Source organism: Struthio camelus, chromosome 4 (genome assembly GCF_040807025.1).
Source record: "Struthio camelus isolate bStrCam1 chromosome 4, bStrCam1.hap1, whole genome shotgun sequence".
NCBI classification, from domain to species: domain Eukaryota; kingdom Metazoa; phylum Chordata; class Aves; order Struthioniformes; family Struthionidae; genus Struthio; species Struthio camelus.
Genome location: NC_090945.1, coordinates 40,631,231 through 40,650,587, shown reverse-complemented (window position 1 = coordinate 40,650,587; position 19,357 = coordinate 40,631,231). Strand labels below are relative to the sequence as shown.

General features: G+C 35.4%; 1 protein-coding gene across 4 annotated transcripts in view; it reads right to left on the bottom strand.

Annotated features, from left to right (window-relative positions):
- Positions 1–19,357, bottom strand: part of GRIA2 (glutamate ionotropic receptor AMPA type subunit 2) — a 91,150-nt gene that overhangs the window by 5,082 nt on the left and 66,711 nt on the right. For all 4 annotated transcript variants that reach the window (XR_011141005.1, XM_068942387.1, XM_068942388.1 and 1 more), the window contains exons 10-12: positions 18,248–18,454; positions 17,370–17,740; positions 13,143–13,341 (exon numbers count right to left, since the gene is read on the bottom strand). Coding sequence is in view for 3 of the 4 variants with exons in the window: in XM_068942387.1 (XP_068798488.1) it covers positions 13,143–13,341; positions 17,370–17,740; positions 18,248–18,454 (777 nt within the window). In the remaining variant the exon portion in view is untranslated. The remainder of the gene's footprint in view (positions 1–13,142; positions 13,342–17,369; positions 17,741–18,247; positions 18,455–19,357) is intronic.

The window sequence follows — 19,357 nt, the reverse complement described above, 5'->3', positions numbered from 1 at the left end:
TTAAATCTTATGCTGCATGTAACTCAACTATTATTAGATTTCTACGTTGCTAGAGAAAACAGAGATCGTTTAGTTTTGCAGGTTCTCTGTGAGACATTACTACCGTATGTGCAAGTATACCAAATCTAAACTATAATAAAATCTACTAGAAGCATTTCACTGGAGACATCTTGCAATATATACTTCAGAATTGCAATTCTACTTCAAATACAGTATCATTAATCACTCAGTTTTTAAAATAAATGAATCAAGTACACAGGTATCAATAAAGCCTTCACTATCTCTCAAAATCTCACTGTTCCTCTAGTAGAGCATGATCATAAATGTAGATTTTCCCAGGCACATCCTTATTTTTCTATCCAGAAATGTTATCTGGAAAGATTTTGAGAACTCTGATATCAGTCTCCACAGTCTTTACACATCTAGTAGTATCAAAAGTTCTGGTAGCAGTAAAAGCCACTGGAAGGTTTTTAAAAATCTAAATATGCCAACTATTACCAGTAATACTACCAGTATTACACATACAACAGCACAGCTGGATTATTTAACTTTTGCTGGCTGATCTGTTGATCTACACATACTCAGCATACCCACTTCTACCAAAAGGGTTGGATATACTCAGCATGATCAGAATGACTGAGGAAAATAATCTGCACTGAATGCACAGTAGGTTTCTCAGAGTTCTGAAACACCCGTCCTACTGTGTATGCATCATCCTTGTTCCATCCAGAAAGACCCTAAATAAAAACACGGGAATTCCAAACAGCGTTATATTGCACATCCTTGAAAAGACAGTTAACAAAGCGACCTGTCACTGAGTACTATTAGCTATCAGCAAAAATCCAGAACTTTTTCTGCCTATGGTTTACTTGATACATAGACAGATAGATACATAGATTCTAACACACTTATTCCATACCTGAAAGAGACTCCATCTGAAGATTCAAGTCAATCAGGCCATTTAATGTAAGCGGATAGCTTTATATCATAGTATGTTCCCGCAGTCCTGCTGCTATTGCTCACTTCCCTCAAAGGGGAGCTACTAGCAGTTAGTTTTGCAGGGGCTCCATCCCCTTCCTTAGCCACTCAAGCTTGGACACAAAAGTCCCCAGCCTCACATGAAGGAAATCAATCTCCTCAGCTCCACAGGATTTGTCATTCCCTAACCTTACCCTCTAATTACATCTACATGCTCCACCCCACTTACATAGCATGGATCAACACTCATTTGGCAGCACACCTCCAACTTGTTGCACGGGATTTACCCCTAGAAGCTATGTAAGTGACATCTAGCTTTGGGCAGTGATATGAAAAATAAATAAGTATTCTTTATTCCGGGACAGTGTGATAACTGTCATGAAGAGGTTCATAAACTGCCTTAACTGCCCTCTCTAACTTCATTGTTTATTTGCTTATTTATTAAAATGAACTTTTACAGGTTTTATATATATATCAAGTTAGAGAAGTCCAGCAAAGTCTGTTTTGCTTTTGTCATTAAACTGCAATGAAATGCAGCTCCCCATTTCCCACTGTTACTTTAGCGAAATCTGATCACAACGGGTAAGTAGGAAGATGGGGGAAGTCATATCACAGACTGAGGGACGAGCGCTTGAAGGCTGAATGGGAAAAGGCTCAAGGAACAGACTTCTCAAATGGTCAAGTGTTAGGAAAGAACCACCCACTAGATGGCTCACATATTCCTCACCATATAAATGAATGCAGGAATATCTGACCCAGCAACCATGGAAATAAAAATCTGTAATGAAAAACATCAGCAAAAAATAACACTCAGAATTAGCCAAGACCACACAGATTTCTGCTGCCATGAGCACTGAAAAATATGCTGGAATTCATACAGTTCTTAGTCTCGATCCCTACCTAGTCCTTGGACTTGTCTCAACTCATACAACCTAGCTTGAGCAACAAGCCACTATGCAAAGTGAGTAGAGGGTTTTCATATTTTTTATTCATTTAAAATGTTTACCTCTTTAGGTAAACATACCCTCATTCACAAGGAAAAGTCCTTCTTTCACTGAAGAGAATTTCAATAAGGCATGATACACACTGTAGGTATCTGCACCTCCTAATATTTTCATTTATATTGCTACACAGAATACTACATAGTAGTATTTTTTATTTTCAGAAATGTGAGATTTTATTCCTTTTACTTTTTTGTGGTTTTTCAGAAATTGCCTTTTGTTTGAAAAGGTAAAACTAAAGAATGTAGAAAACGGCAATGTGAAGAGACCTTTTAAATTCTTTGCAGAAACATAGATGTATTCATGCAGGCTAACACCACCTGATATATACAAAACTATATACCTATAAAGCAGCAGCATTATACTGTTATTTAAATTTGGCCAGTGCTATAGCTGACCATGTGTTTTATTCCTATACAAATGATCATCTTTATCTCCTTAAACTAACTTCGAAAAGCATACAGACTTAGCAGCAGTGGACTAAACCATATGGAAATAAAATTCTTGTGAATGTAAAGCATCCTGTGTGCAAGTCACTTCCACGTGTACACTTTTTTTAATAGCACTAAAAACCCTAAAAGTACAGTAACACTACATAAAAAAAATCTTCTCTACCATGTGAACCAAACAATATTACAAGCAACATCCACACGACAGTACAAAACCCTAATATTTACAGTGCACTCCTTTTCCCAATATTTACCTCTTCTAACAATAACTGATATATATATAAAAGGCCCCAGAAGCCACAACTTTTTGAATACCATGCCACCACTGGGCATCATGACTATGAAAATTACTACTATTACAAAGTATATACCCTGCTTAAATGTAAAATATTGCCTTCATTAAGAAACTCATTAGGAAATTAAATTATGTAGAGCTTTATCAAATTAATTGTGCATTTTGTGGGTCATCAGATAAATTTTTCCATTTTGTCATTCAAAGTCCTATTATTCTTAAAATGGGATGCTATAATGAGTATGTTATTGACAGAAATAGCTTCTCAGACTACCAACACTCTACTAGACTGTGATCTTTTACTGTGTGAAGCAGAACATTAATTCTCAAATATGGTGTGTTAATTATCCTTCTGACCTTCCATATTGACGAAAATGATAGGAACTGGTTTGTCGCAAGTAGGTAGAACATGTAACAGCAAATGTATCCTACAAACTTACACACTAAAAAAAAAAAAAAAATCAATGATCAAACAATTGCATCTATATTAAATTGATGTATTTCATATATCTGATATATTGATTTGATATGCCCATATTGATACATCCAAAAAACAAAGAAAAGAACAAAACTAATTCTTCAGTCCTTTTTAATTAACTCAAGATTAAGTATTTTTAAAATTCTAAATCTTGCTTATATTGGGTGAAAATTGAGAGTGAAAGTAAGTTCAAATAGATGGAAGGTCTTAATTCTGGAATATACTGGTAATTTTGCTCAGTATTATGAATCACTATAAATCTTCCTGAATCATTCATTCTACAAAGTAATTCTGCCAAGAAGGAAGGAAAAATATCCCAAGAACTTATTTCTCAAAAGTTTACTTAAAATCATATTCTCCTAGAGTCCAGATATGACAAGACACTATGAATGTTGCAAGGCAAAGAGTATGTAATGTCCTCATCATATTCCTCACATGATTTAGAAAGTTAAGTGTTCAAGAATATTTGTTTTCACAAAGCGATGTTAGTGTTAAAGTTTCAAGATCAGTTCACCACTGTCCAAACACTTGTTGAAATGAGTCCTCTTATTTTACTAAAGCAATTTCAACAGTTCAAATTCCTCCACATCATTCAGCAATTTCATAAAATCAAAGCAAACCATTTCAATCTCATTCCATGAAAAACTCAGATATGTGTCAAACTAACTAACCTCTATTATGACATCCAAATCAGTCTGTTCTTTTAAAATGTTAGTCACGAGGAAAATCCACCATTCAGCAATTAGTCCTACAATTAGCTTTATTGAAATAAATGTACTGATTCAAGGACAGCTGTACTAGAGCCATGTTGTGATAACTACTACTTTAGCTTTATACATCACTGTAATAAAAATGTAAATTTACAGGTAGGATCTTGATTTGAAAGGGGCAAACCTGAAAACCTAGAGAAAATAGTTCATGGTATAAACTGAAGAAACAGCAAACAGCAGCAGATTTTCCAGTCTCATAATTAAGAAAGAGTAGGAGAAAAGGGAAGTACATCTGCTGTATGATGAGAAGAAAAGCAGGGAACAAAGATATACTAGGCAAAGGCAAAATAAATAAGAGGAATAAGGGTACAGAAATCAAAACAATCAGAATGAGACGGATGCAAAACAAAACGAGCTTATTGCACTCGCTGGGGAAGGGGGAAAAATTAAAACCCAAAACACAGAAGAAATTTCTCAAGAAATCACAGATTCAGTAGCAAACTATAAAAATCTGGAATCATAAACACTGTGCACTGCCCGTATTTAAAATGAATGAAAAAGCATTCAAAGCAACTACAGCCCTTTTGGTCTGAAGTGCAGCATGCACAGCTTCAGATCACATTTCAGAGTTAAAACATCTTAAGACAGAAGTGACTAGAAAACATAAGAAACAAAACTGGGTTCATCAAAACACATCAAGACAGACAATGAGTAATTATTTATTTGTTATACGTGAGAAGTAGGAGATTTTGAGCACTAGAGTGATAGAAATGAAATGAAATGTTCCAGTTCATTAGTAAGGTGCAGCACTTAGGGACCAGTAAGAATCCCTGCAGTAAAATGGAAGGCCTTCAGTTGGATAAAAACGAAAGAAAAGAAAGACAAACCAATCACTATGATCAAGATGATTATCAGCATATAGTAAAATAAACTTGGGAGAAAGTAAAATTCAAATCTAGGTCACATACAGCAAGCTATTTGCAGAAGATGCCTTCGTGCAAACCATTGCTGAGACCTCAGTTAGCATACAATGTATAATTCTGTTTACTCACACTCAGGAATAATAAATGCAAACTGGGACACAGACAAAGACTAAATAGTTGACGATGTTTAGCTGACAGAAATGAAAGCTGAGAAAAGACATGCTGGCTCCGTATTAATGCATCAGGAAGATAAAGACTAAGAAGAAAAAACCTACTTAATAATTATTTATATACTATAACTAATGAGTACAAATTAGCTATAAATAAATTTAGACTGAAGAAAAGAACATTTCTAACCATCACAAGAGTGATACAATGGAATGACCTGCCCCTCAGAGTATAGCAAACAACATATATACTTATTTATACTTATTTCAGAAAATATCAGTTTAAAAAAGAAATTACATAACATCAGGGAATTTTCAAACTACACTGCTGTAAATTCATTGTATATAGTGCAACAAATGTTACCTACTAAGTAGTATACTTTGGTTAGGAGATCCAAGAAAACTTGATGAAAATTTGAAAGAAAAGTTCAGGGAATAATTTGTTTCTTTCATCAGACACAATTTGCCCTTACTAACAGGGAAGAAGTATTCTATCAGAAAGGAATATTTAGATTTTCCTTTCTGAATAAATATTGTGCAATTACTAATTTGAAAGTAAGCTTTATGAGTGAGACGTAAAACAAAAGTCTCTGAGCCACTGGGCTCACTGTGCTGTCTGCAAAAAACAGGCATCCTGTACAACTATACATGAAACATAAAGCAAGGGTTATCAGCCTTCCAGCACTATTGTCATCTTTCTTGTGCCTAGCTTTTCACACTGGAACTCTCGCCTCCTGCTTATTCTGTTCTGTTTGCTTTTAGCTTGGCAAAGGAAATATTCACAAAGACCGCTCTAATAGTGAAAACATCAGACTGGTCTGTCCATGTCATGTTGTTGGTTGAAACATGCATAGATATAAAAATACTTTAAACAAAACCTAACGTAAAAAGGAAGAAGGTAAATGAGTCTTCTTATCAGTCTGAGCATGTAACTTTCTGGTTTTTGGATGCCTGACTTCACACACAGCAGTAGTTACAATTCAGTTTTTCAAGTGAAAAAAAGGTAGAACCACTGAATTCATTTGTATATCAGTTTTGTTACTATTTTTGGTGAACAGAGCTGGGAAAATAGCACAAAAAATGACTGAAGCTTAAAATGAATTAGCTTTGGGTCTGTTTGTACCTCTTTGGTATTCGCTCTGAGTAAGCCTTCAAGCAACAGAAATCATGGAAAAGTTCCAGTGAACGTTAAGCTTGCATATTTACACAGTTATACTTTCTTTCTTCCACTGGTGTAGCCCATGAAAGTAAGCAGGCCAACGTTAGACAGAAGATTAACACACATAGACAATGTTTGAAAATTAATTTCTGCAGTTTTAGGTGGGGAGTAGTCTATCTTACTTCCTCGGTTAGTGACTGCTTTTTTGTAATGTTGATTATGTTTTTTTCTTTCCTCTTCAATCATGTATCTTGACTAATACAGACATCAACCACATTTACTGCAGCTGCTGAGAAATCACTGAAGGTAAAAATACTGTGTGACTGTTGATAACGTCACTACTACTTACTGGAGAGATGAAATTCTACTGCTCCATCAAGTAGTATCTGCTATCTGACAACTACAGGGATGACGTGCTTGTACAAGACCAACTGAAATGACCTCTGAATCTTTCAAGCTACGCTTTACTGTCCTATTCGCATTCTTATCATTGCTGCAGAAGAATTCCTTGACTAATGATTTGAGAAGAACAGTGCACTTTTGGAGAAGAACAGCCACACACAATTTCTTCAATTTTCTTGTCCATCATTTCAGGTTGTAAACCCCGGAGAAAGCTAACACCACTGTTCTCATAACTGTATTTCGGCTTTCAGTTGCAGTAAGAAGTCTAGAAGCATCATCCGTTAAGTCAGTGATACTAGTAGATATCAGAAGTGGCAAGTATTACAACTCAGTGGAAGAGAATCTGGAAGACTTGGATCATACTTGCAGTTCTGCTAGCTGGGCATAGTAATGACTTTGTCTGATATCTCCTGAGGAAAACTACTGCATATGTTCTGGTATTTATAAATATAAAGAAAATCAAGGAATGTAATAGATGTGCCACTGAGAAAAAAAAAATTGTGCATCTATAACATTATTACTGTGAAGTTATATTGTGCTGATTTTTTACTGCTCAGCAAAGCTCTGAAATTACCTTGTTCTTTTTTTTTTTTTTCTTTCTAAAATACTGTTAAAAGCATTATTTCTGCACTGATATTCTCTATGCAGGATGTGCCAAGCTTCTACTTATCTTAAAGCAGCAGCAAGAATACTAGATTATGATTCCTTTTCCCCCCTTTTTTCAGTAACATCTTTTGCTGCAGTGCCAGCTGATGCTCTGTTCACTGATGGTAGGAATATTTCCTACTAGTGTGTATTTATTTCCTATAAGGGTAGTTACTAAGTACCTCAAACAGCATAAAATGCTAAGAGAACAGTTTTTTTTTTGTCATGTATGCCATGCTATTGTCAAGTGATACGGACTAGCTTGTACCAACACTCCCATACTGTCTGCAGGGTTTAGTGAGACACTGTCTTTCCTCCACCTGGGTTTTTATAACCTACACCTGGATTACTTTATTCACCCCATACTGTAGCCACACTATGAACTATCATGTATCTAATGCAAGTGACTAAAAGACTAGAATCCTGAAAGAAAACAAAGAACAAGCTAATTTGACATCATTGACATGCCCAGGATAATATAACACCTCAACAAGTCCATGCCATTTAAGCATTCATAGAAGCTAGACAAAGATTTGGACCTACCTCTTTCAACAAACACTACATACATGTATTCAGCAATCCACAGTAAGGTTTTTCAGTTAACTTGATTCCTTTACAAGAGATAGTAAGAAATAAACATATCCTAAGGGTGATTCATTCTATGTTAAAATCAGCAGGTCACCCTTTACTCTTCAGAAACGCTTTCTTCATACAGAAGGCCAGAAACCTAACTAGTACAGTCTAGAAACCCGACCTTTGAAAAGTCCAAGCTAGATGAGGTAAATCTTAATTCTCTGTCAGTAACAGTCATGATGGTGGACTATGAAAGAACAGTCACTGAAATGCCCTTGGTATATTTCAAAGGAAAATATTGCCTGGATTCATCTAGCATCAAATATTTTTCAAACAAATCACTGACGATTCATTCGGAAAACATAAAAGCTTGCCAATGAAACTCTGAAAATCAGAACAACAACTACATTCAGAGGTACTGTAATGACTCCATGGATATTCCAGGAGGAAAAACAGAAGTGGAAGGAAAAGATGCTGAATACCTCCAAGGAAATTGTTGACTTGAATGACTCCTTCAGCTCTAGCAAATGACAGATCCATGTTTTTGTTACTGCCAATGCTCTGGATAAACTTGTTTCCACATGAAGTGCCCCATGACTAAAGGTGTGAACTAATTTACACTTCTGTCATACTTCACCTATAAGATGGATAGGAAGGTATCATTTGCAAAGGGATGTCTGTGTACTTAACTGGAACTGTGGGAAAACGTAAGCTCAGAAAAAAAGCAAAGGAAGTCAGGTTTTGCAAGAAGTAAATTTAGAAGCTAGACTATGAATGTGATTACCATTTCAGTCTCAATCTACACGATATAAGTCTGATCAAATTAGGACTTCATAGTCAAGCAAACTTTGAGTCTAATCATAAGTAAAAAATACTCTTGGATAAAAACTTTGAAGTCAACAATTATTTCTTGTTTTGCCTTAGCAGGTGCTGAATTTCACCTTAGATACCTGATAGCAGATAGCAAAGGCTACTTTAAGCCAATCACAAGTCTTCCTCTCTCATTTTGGGCACACTCCACTCACTACATGCTTATTTGACCCACCTGCTATCAGGCATATATTTCCCATTGCCTTAACTGCTTACAAAACTGAGCTGAGGTTCTGCCCAATATGTTATTATATAGTTTCTATCCTTCCCTAAAACTTGGCTCCAAACATGGAAAACAACAGAACAGCATGATTTATTTCAACACTGCTTCTCATCTGCGGATACTGGATCCTGTCCAATCTCCTCCACTGAAAACTGAAAATCTCCGAGGAGAGTCACAGTGAATTACAATGAACAAGCTCTTGTGCCATGAGCTGCTCTGTGTTTTAACCTCCTTAAATTTAAACTCATTTTTATACTTGCACACAGTTTAATCTGCAAGTATACATCATAATTTTGGGCAAACAAAAAACAAGCAAAGCAAAACTTCAGATAGCTGGGCAAGTAATTTTAAAAATATTTAGTTCTCCTTCCAGTATCTAACGGTATTTGGTTTTGTTATACAAATTACTTAAGCAGGTGCTTAACTTGCATTAGAAAAACCATAAAATGTAAACGTACCAACGCTTAAGTGCTTTTCTTATTAGGGATTTCATCGCCATATTCTAAATGTCAGGTTTGTCAGGCTAAGAATTCACATTTTCTTTTCTATGTCAATTAAAACTATTTTCCTCATCAGCTCTTGGTTATTTTCTTTGCCAGAGGTTATTACTAGAGGCTACAGCATGATGGGCAGTGTAATGTTTGAAGCAAAGTCAGTGAGGTCAGTTTAAACAGCACAAGAAGGTATTTTGAATTAACCTGGTTGACTTTGCCTAGAGCAGCTGAGGAAACACACATTTCCCCGCACCTGCAGAGCTGTGAGGGCAGCATCCTCTGTCTCATGGATGGTAATAAGCGGCAGAAGGGAAGAGGATATAATACCTTTAATAAGAACAGCTAGATCTGTCCACAGCCCAGTTTAAACATGCACATCATACCCAGATAGGCAAGGACTTAGTTACTTATATTTTTCATATTCCAAAACTCTATTTTTAACAAAACCTACGAAGCAGAGAAAAAAATGCATACAAACTGTCCATTTGCAAATACTTTACAAAATTTTAAAAATCAGATCTCCTACCTGCAATTTTAGAAGATTAAAATTCTGCATTGATGAAATGGAAAAATTGTTTACAGTAACTCTGGAATTCACAATACTGGTCAAGCAAAAGTTAAAAGTTCACAGTCTATGTATAGAAAGCTCAGAAAATAGACAGCTCAGAAAACTGCAGTATCCGCAGAGGAAGCCTTATTGAAAGAATTGTAGACTACAGGTTCTCAAAGCTATACAAACGTATTCCTACCAAAATTATATCAGAACTTCTTGATGGTAAAAACAAAATCCCTCACAAAATAAAAAAAACTCACATATCCAAAGCACTCACGTATTTCAGTGAGACACCAGTACATTAGAAATGTCCTGATACAGAAAAAAAACATGACCTCATGTTCACATAAAGTAACCACTATACCGACTGCAAGTTCTCAAGTTCTTCAAGCTAGCAATCGGTCTTTTCAAGCTTTAGTTTGTTCCTTAAAATGTCTATGGCTCTTTAGGTTGCAATAAAAATTATACTTTCTAAATAGCAATCCCTAGTGAGGAAAGCATTACCATCTCTTGCTATATGCACTGATACTGTCTCTCTTTCTTCTTGTTAATAACAGTGCTGGCTGGATGCCATCTCTTCACCTCTCTTCTAGGGAGTTGGCTGCAATATGCCTAATGGAAGCATCTCATTTTCACTTGTGTAAAGTTTTATCACAAAAGATGTTTTAGTAGAAAGGTAAATTCAGTTTAGTGTTCTCATTACCAGCACACAATGATTCCTATTTTTGTGCTCTTTCAGGAATTAGGACTCTACTAGCAAAGACCTAGGAATAGTACATATTGCATCAGTAGAAAAATACACCGCAAAATAATGTCACTTCCTGAGGAGAAAGCAGACTACATCGTGAAAGAAATATGTTTTTTTTAATTCATGACAGTGACAGAGAAAAAGCCAGTTCACTGAACTTGCTGATAGAAAAATACTCAACTTATTTCCAGCTGTACACACAAAGAATTTAAGAGTCTTGATTTCAGGTCACATAAAAGATGACGGAGCCGCTCCAATTCAGTCACCACGCAGAAATACTCTGGGTGAGGTTCTAATCCCCTCAGTGCTAGACAGTGTTTGACTTCAGCAGAGAGAGTTTAACCCTTGAAACTTGAGTTTCAGGTCTTGTAGAAAAAAAATTCTGTCAGCTGTATTTATTGAAAAATAGTTTACTGAAAAAGTTCAAATTATTTTTGGCAAATTCGAGGTATAAGCATCAAGATAAGAAGTTGCATTCCACATGGTGGACCAATCTATTTGTGACAGAAACCGCTGAGAAGAGATCGCCAGGGCAGAACATTATAGCCTTGTTTGTGCAGAGCCAAAGTTAACCTAACAAAAGGTGAAGAATATGCCCTCAGAAAGCCTTTACCTAATTTATAAAAAAAGTATATATAAAACAGCAATTATTTTGCTCAGGCAATCACCAGAACACTAGTTGTGTAAAAACACAACTGGAAAGATGTATACATAATTAAATCTGAATTTAGTAGCCTAATCATTGCTTCTTGGGATCAGTCAACTATTTTCATGAATTTTGCAAAACAAATCTGCTGAAAATACTTAGTACCACTTAGTAAAGATCTTGCTGTTCCTTAGTACGATACTGTTCCTTAGTTCTTTTCTACTAGCTGCTTTCATCTTGACTTTAGTTGGAATATTTATTCTTCTAGTGTGGAATATTTATTCTTCTTCACTCTCATTTTACTGCTTAGAAGTCTATTCTTCTATTCTTTCCCCATTTATTGACAGGAGAAAGATAATTAATTTTCAAAAAGCTACATATAATCAGTAGCTGAAGAGAATACAAAAAACAACCTTCTAATTCTTACAAGTAACCAGCAAAGATATCTCAACCAATATCCGTACATCTGATTCTAGAGGCATAAAAAACACATACCAATGAATGCACATTGTTTTACAATAAAGTTTGAAAATGTCAGAGAAAAAAACATTCAAAAGACCCGATAGTTCACATTTGATCTTCCGTGTAGCCATGATCTAAAAAGTCTATAGCGACAAAGAGAGAAACACATGCTTGTATGCTACTAAACACTTCAAACTAGGATTCCTGTTAGAAGGCTGGGAATAGTATTAACACAAACCTGATCTCATTTTTACTAGTTCACACTCCTGTAACTAATTTTGCTTTACATCAGTAGGAATACAATCAAAATTAGGCCTTATTATCAAGTCTATCATTAAAATCACTAATGAATGCTTTTCTACAGTTAAATCAAGTACAGTTCCCATTTAGCAAACTACCAGTTAAATATGTATCACAGAATCCAGTGAAAACAATGATCTAGCAGTTACTGCTGCAACTATATAGTGCAAAAAAATATTTTTTTGAATTTGTTTCACTTTCAGGGATAGCTATATTTGAAATGTAAAAGTAAATTTCAACTGGTTACAAATATGTTTTGTTTAAATCTAAGACTGTTATCATCCATTAAAAAAAACAAGAAAACAACACCTTTTTCATATTTGTAGCACTTCCGATCCACTTCCATCTTACAGGGACAGACACACAGAGCGCACAGACACTGCAAAACAGTCAAACTATTTTTCCCAACAGCATTAGTATCTCACTCATTCGCACTGACGGATTTCATCAAGTGAGCTGATATCTTCAGGGCAGCTGGAGACCTCTTTCTGGAGGTCTCTCACGTTTTTAAAAATGAAATACATTGAGGTAGAAGATGAGAAGCTCTGACAGGCCTCCAAAGCATTACTGTAATGCAAATACAAATAACTGTTTTCAAAAGCAGGCACAGATTTAGCACGGGAGCCAAGGGGGTTCCCCACCTGCAAGCTCGAAAAATCACGTGAAATAACTAAAGCACGACTGCGCACCTTTCCATGCTCCTATCTAAGGCACAGTACATCTATTAAATAGCCTTGTTTAAAATTGTTAGCTACTGTCATACAGCCTAGGTGAATGATGTCAGTTACCTTCTATGACCATATCTTGCTTTTTTCTTTACAGTAGAATATTTTTAGGTAGTTCCTCGGAGCCACTTTGCAATATTTATAACACAGTCCTTATATTTATATATACATAATAAAATTTAACCATAATGAAAAATAAAAACACTTATACTTGCGAGTTAGTAAGGCTGCACAGACCATATTTTCATAGCAACCTTTTTTTAAAACAGCCTAGGGAGAAAATATTTACGTGAATGAAGACCAATTTAAAGCAAAAACGAGATCTAGAAAATAAAAAGTCTTACCCTAAAAAACTCTTTAGTGGAGCCAGAATCTAATGTCCCATAAGCAATTTCTGTCTGCTTGGAAAGATCCTCTGCACTTTCAATGGGAGACACCATCCTCTCAACCGTCAGGAAAGCAGCTAAGTTAGCCGTGTAGGATGAGATTATGATCAGGGTAAAGAACCACCACACACCTCCAACAATGCGCCCAGACAGGGATCTAATAACAAGTATGACACGGATTTGTAAAGTGAAATGAAAGTCCTAAAAAGGAACACACGTTATCAGTTTTATGCAAATGATGCATTATACAAAAGGGAAGTATTTCAGGTTATCTTGAAGTGCAGCTCTGCATACTAATCAGATGGAAAATCAATGCATTCTAGAGTTCTGCAGGGTAAGAAAGTAAACTTCATTATATATCCCAGATTTTGCTGAAATCAGGACTCTAAAGTTTACTTCAGGGAGAATTTAAGTGCTTCAGTTTTTCAAAGTTCTGAACACCCTGAAATGAAAGTGCTCCCATCATAACATGCTATATCAACACACAGGCCTGTCATGCCCTTCAACGTGAATTTCTGTGACAGTATAAAGGAAATCAAACAAAATCAGTGAAACAGTCCTTTCAGACAAACCAGTATGCACTTAAAAATTAAATGTCTTTAGCTTGCTTGTTTTCCTAAGACATTCAGACAAAGATTGATTTCCACAAAATAACGCTTTTATACTGCTGCGGACATTCTATACTGAGGAATAAATACCATTATTTGCAATAAAAACTGTCCTAGGGAATACCCATAAACTAAAAAAAATGCACACAGTTTTTGGAAGATACAAGCACTTAACAAACTGACAACCAGACATGAAACAATCAAACTGGTAATACAGAAAAATGGTGGAGAAAGTATATTTTTAAATAATAATCTGATGCTTTATCTGCAGCAGGTGGGCTGTTACGGATCTTTGTTTTGCGTCTCCTGCTCAAGAAGAGAGAAAAAGAAAAAACTCAAGAAAATATATAGCAACAACAGCATAGGGTACACAACTAGAGAAATTCAATTAATTTTTGATACTGAAAAAGTAATAGAAAAAAATTATTGATACTGCCATCATTGTCAGACTCGTCTTTTTTTAATGATCCTTTAAACTTTGTAATTACTACTTTACTTCCAAACAATACATTATAGGAAGGAGTATATAATGTTTGGAGATGTGCTTAACTCTCTGGCAGAAATCTGCATGTAGTTGAAAGTCTAGTACTAAGGAACTGCAGTAGCTTAGGTATATCCTGATGTGTCTCTTGTATCTATCAAGCAAACAAAGTGCAAATTACTCACCAGCCCATTTCACACTATTGTGAATGAGACTTCAAACTAGTTTTGATCAGATATAAATAGATATATATGTATCACTATACCTATATATTTTTGATGTATTCTTTAATTTTAAATACTTAACATAATTATGTAAAGCTGATGTATTAAACTGGGAACAAAAAATAAATGGAATGAATTCTGGAAAAATCATTTCTGCTGACTGTTATTGCGAAAAATCTCCATGGTATTTGAGATATGAAAAGGCCAATTCCATGCCACAACAAACTCACTAATTCACTCTACTACACAAAAATCAACAGTCAGATATGGTCCAGATTATGTTATTAAAAAGGATCATAGACAAAAACTTATTCCCAGTTCTTCCTAGATTGAAATATATTCTGCAAATATGTTTTTTGTCACTTTTGAAAGAATATATACCTATTTTGGCATGGAGCTTACCTGAGTACACAACAAATTCTACTACTAAAAGACTGAATTATATAATAAACATATTTGCAAAGTAAACTTCTGACAACGTGTATGTAGTAATGTCAGTGCTGATTTCATGGTCTTTTATACTGTATTGACAACATCCACTACAAAAAACAATTCATAATCTGCAAAAGCGCACGATCTATCAGAAAGTAAAATTGGTACTCACTTTGTAAAAAGGGATTTAGCTCAGTGCCAAGCAAGACGTTATGTTCCTGCATGACATCTTACAAGCAAAATCTTTTTGGGTACGATTCATGTTCAGAACTTTCTCATAAGGTCTGCTCCAGTTAAATAAATCATTGGTTTTTACATACATTTTGAAAATTTCTAAAGATGGTAATAATTATTACATGCCAATAAGAACCCACATCTGTACAAGCATCTCATGTATCAGATCATTAAATACTAAAATAATCCTTTGTGTGCACAAATACCTAAGTTTGTGCAACACACTTTATACTTACGAAGGTAGTATATGGCAGTTCTTAGAGTACGCTCACATCTCAAAAAATACCAGGGGAATTTTGCCATATTTTGCTTCCTTTTGCTATCACTCTTTCAATGTCATTAAACCATGGCATCATTGGGACTGTTATGCTGACTACTTTCTAGATAGCCTAATCTTACTTACAGCTACTTCCATTTCAGAGTCAGGAAGCCTTAGTAGCTTCTTCACTCTAAAATTCTTAGTTGTTTCCACTTTTGTAATAGCAATGGTATAATTTCACAAATGTATTTTGCTAATATCTGAAGAGATTCTGTTTCACATTCACTTTAATTCATTTGCAGGGGGTTCAAATACTATGGTGATAAGTTTGGTATAAGAACAAAAATAAATGAAGTGTTTTCAGCCTTTTATATGTTTATAATAAACAGAGATAACATACAGCTAACTACTTTCCTCAGAAGTATGGCTGGAATGAAAAAAAAGTACTGTTAAAAATTTCACGGACACTGAGTCTGCCACTTTAATCCCCAGAATAGTTCGAGCTCAGTTTCACATTCTATGATGGTAATTTACTATCATTACTCTTATACCACCTTTCAAATATTATCAAAACAGCACACAACAAGTGTCATGCTTTAAGAGCCAGCAAAATGAAAAAATGTACGCGATCATTATTCTACTATGGTCTTGACTCAATAAAAATTATTTTGTCGCTAAAAGGGTACTTTGCTGACAACTAAACTTTTGAAGAGTGTAATCAATACAAAAAAACCCAAAGGACATTAACACAGTTTCTCATTACCTGAAACAATTCAATCTCTCCTTATTGTCTCATTCTTCATATACATGCGCCAAAATCTATCACATCTTTCTTCATAAAGGCAGTTATATTTTACTGTGTAAGTTGCATGGAAATGTGCAAGTTCTCACAGAACCAGTACTCTGCCATTTCCACAGCAGAACAACTTGAAAACCTACCGATGTCTTTTACGTTACCAGATGTAGATAAAAGAAATGCTTCTTTCATGTGATTTATTCATGCGTTTTGCATGATAACCACTATACTCCCTAGAAATCGACCTGTTCCCTATCTCACTTTGAGATGTTTAGAAAAAAGTTAACTTACTTAGTACAATCAGGAAGCTCTTCTGATTTGATTTCCTTAGACCCAATTGCCCTATTTCAGTTGTTATTATAGTTTCTTCAAACAGTGAGCAGTTACCTACCTACCTACCTACTTATCACTTTGCTGAACTGAGGCTAGAACTACTTGTACAGGAGGGAAATAGCATATTTAACGAGCTGCAAAGGAATTAATTGAAGTACTTTACAGTTGTCCCTAAAATAAAGTAGGTGAAAAATCCCACAAGGAATGATGCATGAATAAATTGGGCCTTCAAATTCATTTTAGCAATTTATTTTCTGACTTTTATAAAACTAGGCTATAGAAAAACATCATTGCTTTGTGACTATTCACAAGAAATTAAAGCCATCACATTACTTTTATTTCGGTTCAAGGCTCTCCTGTAGAAAGAATGGGTTAATAACTGGGTGTTAGGCTATGTAGTGAGTTTTGGAGAGAATATGCTACTTGTGTCATTCATGACTAGTGTGTTACCCTTTTTTCCCATTACAGTTGTTGTGAAACAGATGCACTGTCAACTGTAAGATGGGAATATGCAGCAAAAACACGGTACCCCTCCAAGAAGGCATGGAATGACTGGAACCTTGTGCGTTTTACAGTCTCTGCATGGTGTATATAGGTTCACTTGGCAACTATATGATCGATGTTAAGACAGTATCGATCGAATACATCGTTACCCTGTGTCAGTGATAACTGCTTAAATTGCAAGCACTTCCGATCTGGAGGAGAAAAAAAAAATCTATATATAGCAACTCATTTCGTCCTGAGAGTGAAAATATATGCACCATGATCCTCCAGCTGAGACCAAAAACGCACAAAGTCGAAATGGGCGAGTAACCAACCTTGGCGAAATATCGCATCCTTGCTGCATAAAGGCACCCAGGGAAAACCAGAGACTATTAAATATCCCAAATTCATTAGTTGATTCGTTAGTTTGCGTTTCTCTTCCATCTTCAAATTCCTCAGTGTGCCACTCGTATGGGCTAAATCTGCTGACCAGGAATAAAACTACACTGACCCCAATGTAGGCAAAAACAATGCACATCCAGATTTCATATGCTAAGGGATCAAGAAATGAAAACACTCCTGGCTTGGACTTCTGAGGCTTCTTGATCATTATTGATATCCCCAGGCTCATAAAGGGCTTTGAGAAGTCAATCACCTCTTCTCTCACTAATGTTATTGTTAATGGAGCGATTGCAATATCGGCTTTCTGTAAAGAAAAAAAAAGCAAAGTAATAACTGATACAATAATCAGAGCAAAGAATGGTTTCATTCTTATTGCATTTCACAAATGAAAAAGAGGAGCAGAGGTGCTGGCAATAGTCACTTTGCCGAGAATGCACTATGAGAATTTGATAAATTTTTAATTGAAATTCTCTTTTCTGAAATACATATAACCATATGGCTGGCTTATTCCAAGCTTCCCTTTTTACACATGCCCTTTTCAAAATATATGATATTTAAAAGTGTTAGTAAAGCACACTGCCTTTCATCTGGACAGACAAATGAAATATGCACTCTTCCCCCCCAAGCTTGGTTTGCATTTAAAAAATCTAATTGCATGTTTTTCTTTTAATATTTTTTCATACCAAGACAAGTCATTCATCCTCTACAAAGGAATTACATCAGTTTCCTCTACTGTAGGGAGAAAACCAGAGCAAATTCCACTATTTCCATCAGTCATCTTTAATGGCTTTATTATAAAAAATGCTCTTACCCCATAAACAAGTTCTCCAACCATCCCATTCCAGATTTTCGTATCTGCATCCCTGGCCCCATACTTGCCATCCCCAACAATTGTGAGCTTATATTTGAATCCACAGTGTTTAGCAATTTCTGTAGCTAAGTCCACACAATAGCCCTCATATCGATCGTTTCCTTCAAGCATTTCATGATTTTTCTTCATCATGACGTATGGGGACTCCTGCACAGAAAGAACTTGCCTTAGCTACTTGGTAGAGAGACAGATACATCAGTTCTGTATTTCTCAGGTGAGTGTGTTACCTTTTAAACATGGAAAAAAAGAGAATATATAACATCTGAAATATACATTCAATAGTTTATTATATATCTCAGCTGTTAATTATTAATGTGACATGTCTTGTAAAACATTCAAAACTACATTTACCACAGTCATGTACAAATATCAATACTTACAGGTATAATGATTGCCAGGAGTATTTTAATAATGACCATGAATGTTAACAGGAGTTATGCATTCAGAGAAGAGAGAGTAAGTTCCAAAATCTGTTTCTTTCTCTCTTACAGTTTGGATGGAAGAAGGCAAAGGTATTTAGTTCCTCTGTTGTCTTAATACAAGAACATTCTTTCCTATTCCAAAACCCCATCCCTCCCTGCAAAGCCACTTCAGACTCTCCAGGCTATATCGTTATTGAATTACTGCACACACATACAAAAAAGATATCTACAACCATGGAGTAAAGTTCTATCATAAGCAAAACTAGTGATGAGTCATAAGGCATATTAAAGGAATAGATCTTCTCTTTGCTCAATTGTTACCCAACTATTCCTGCAGCCAGTGAAATTTCTATACTAGATTGTGACCTATGCAAAGTGACAAAGAAGCTGTGTAAATAAAAAAAAAAAAAAAAGCTGCTCTACAACAGTACATCACATTACTCTCTAAATTACTAGAATATAACTTATAATGTTTTATTTTACACTTTTGGAGAGAAGTTCACCGTGGCTCCAACTCTGAAGCGTAGAACCAGTCTTTTTCCTGTTTGGCAAAATGCATTCTCTAATAAGCACAATAACTAGTTAAAAACTAACACTGTCGTTCTGCCTTTCAGATAGAGTGCTCTTC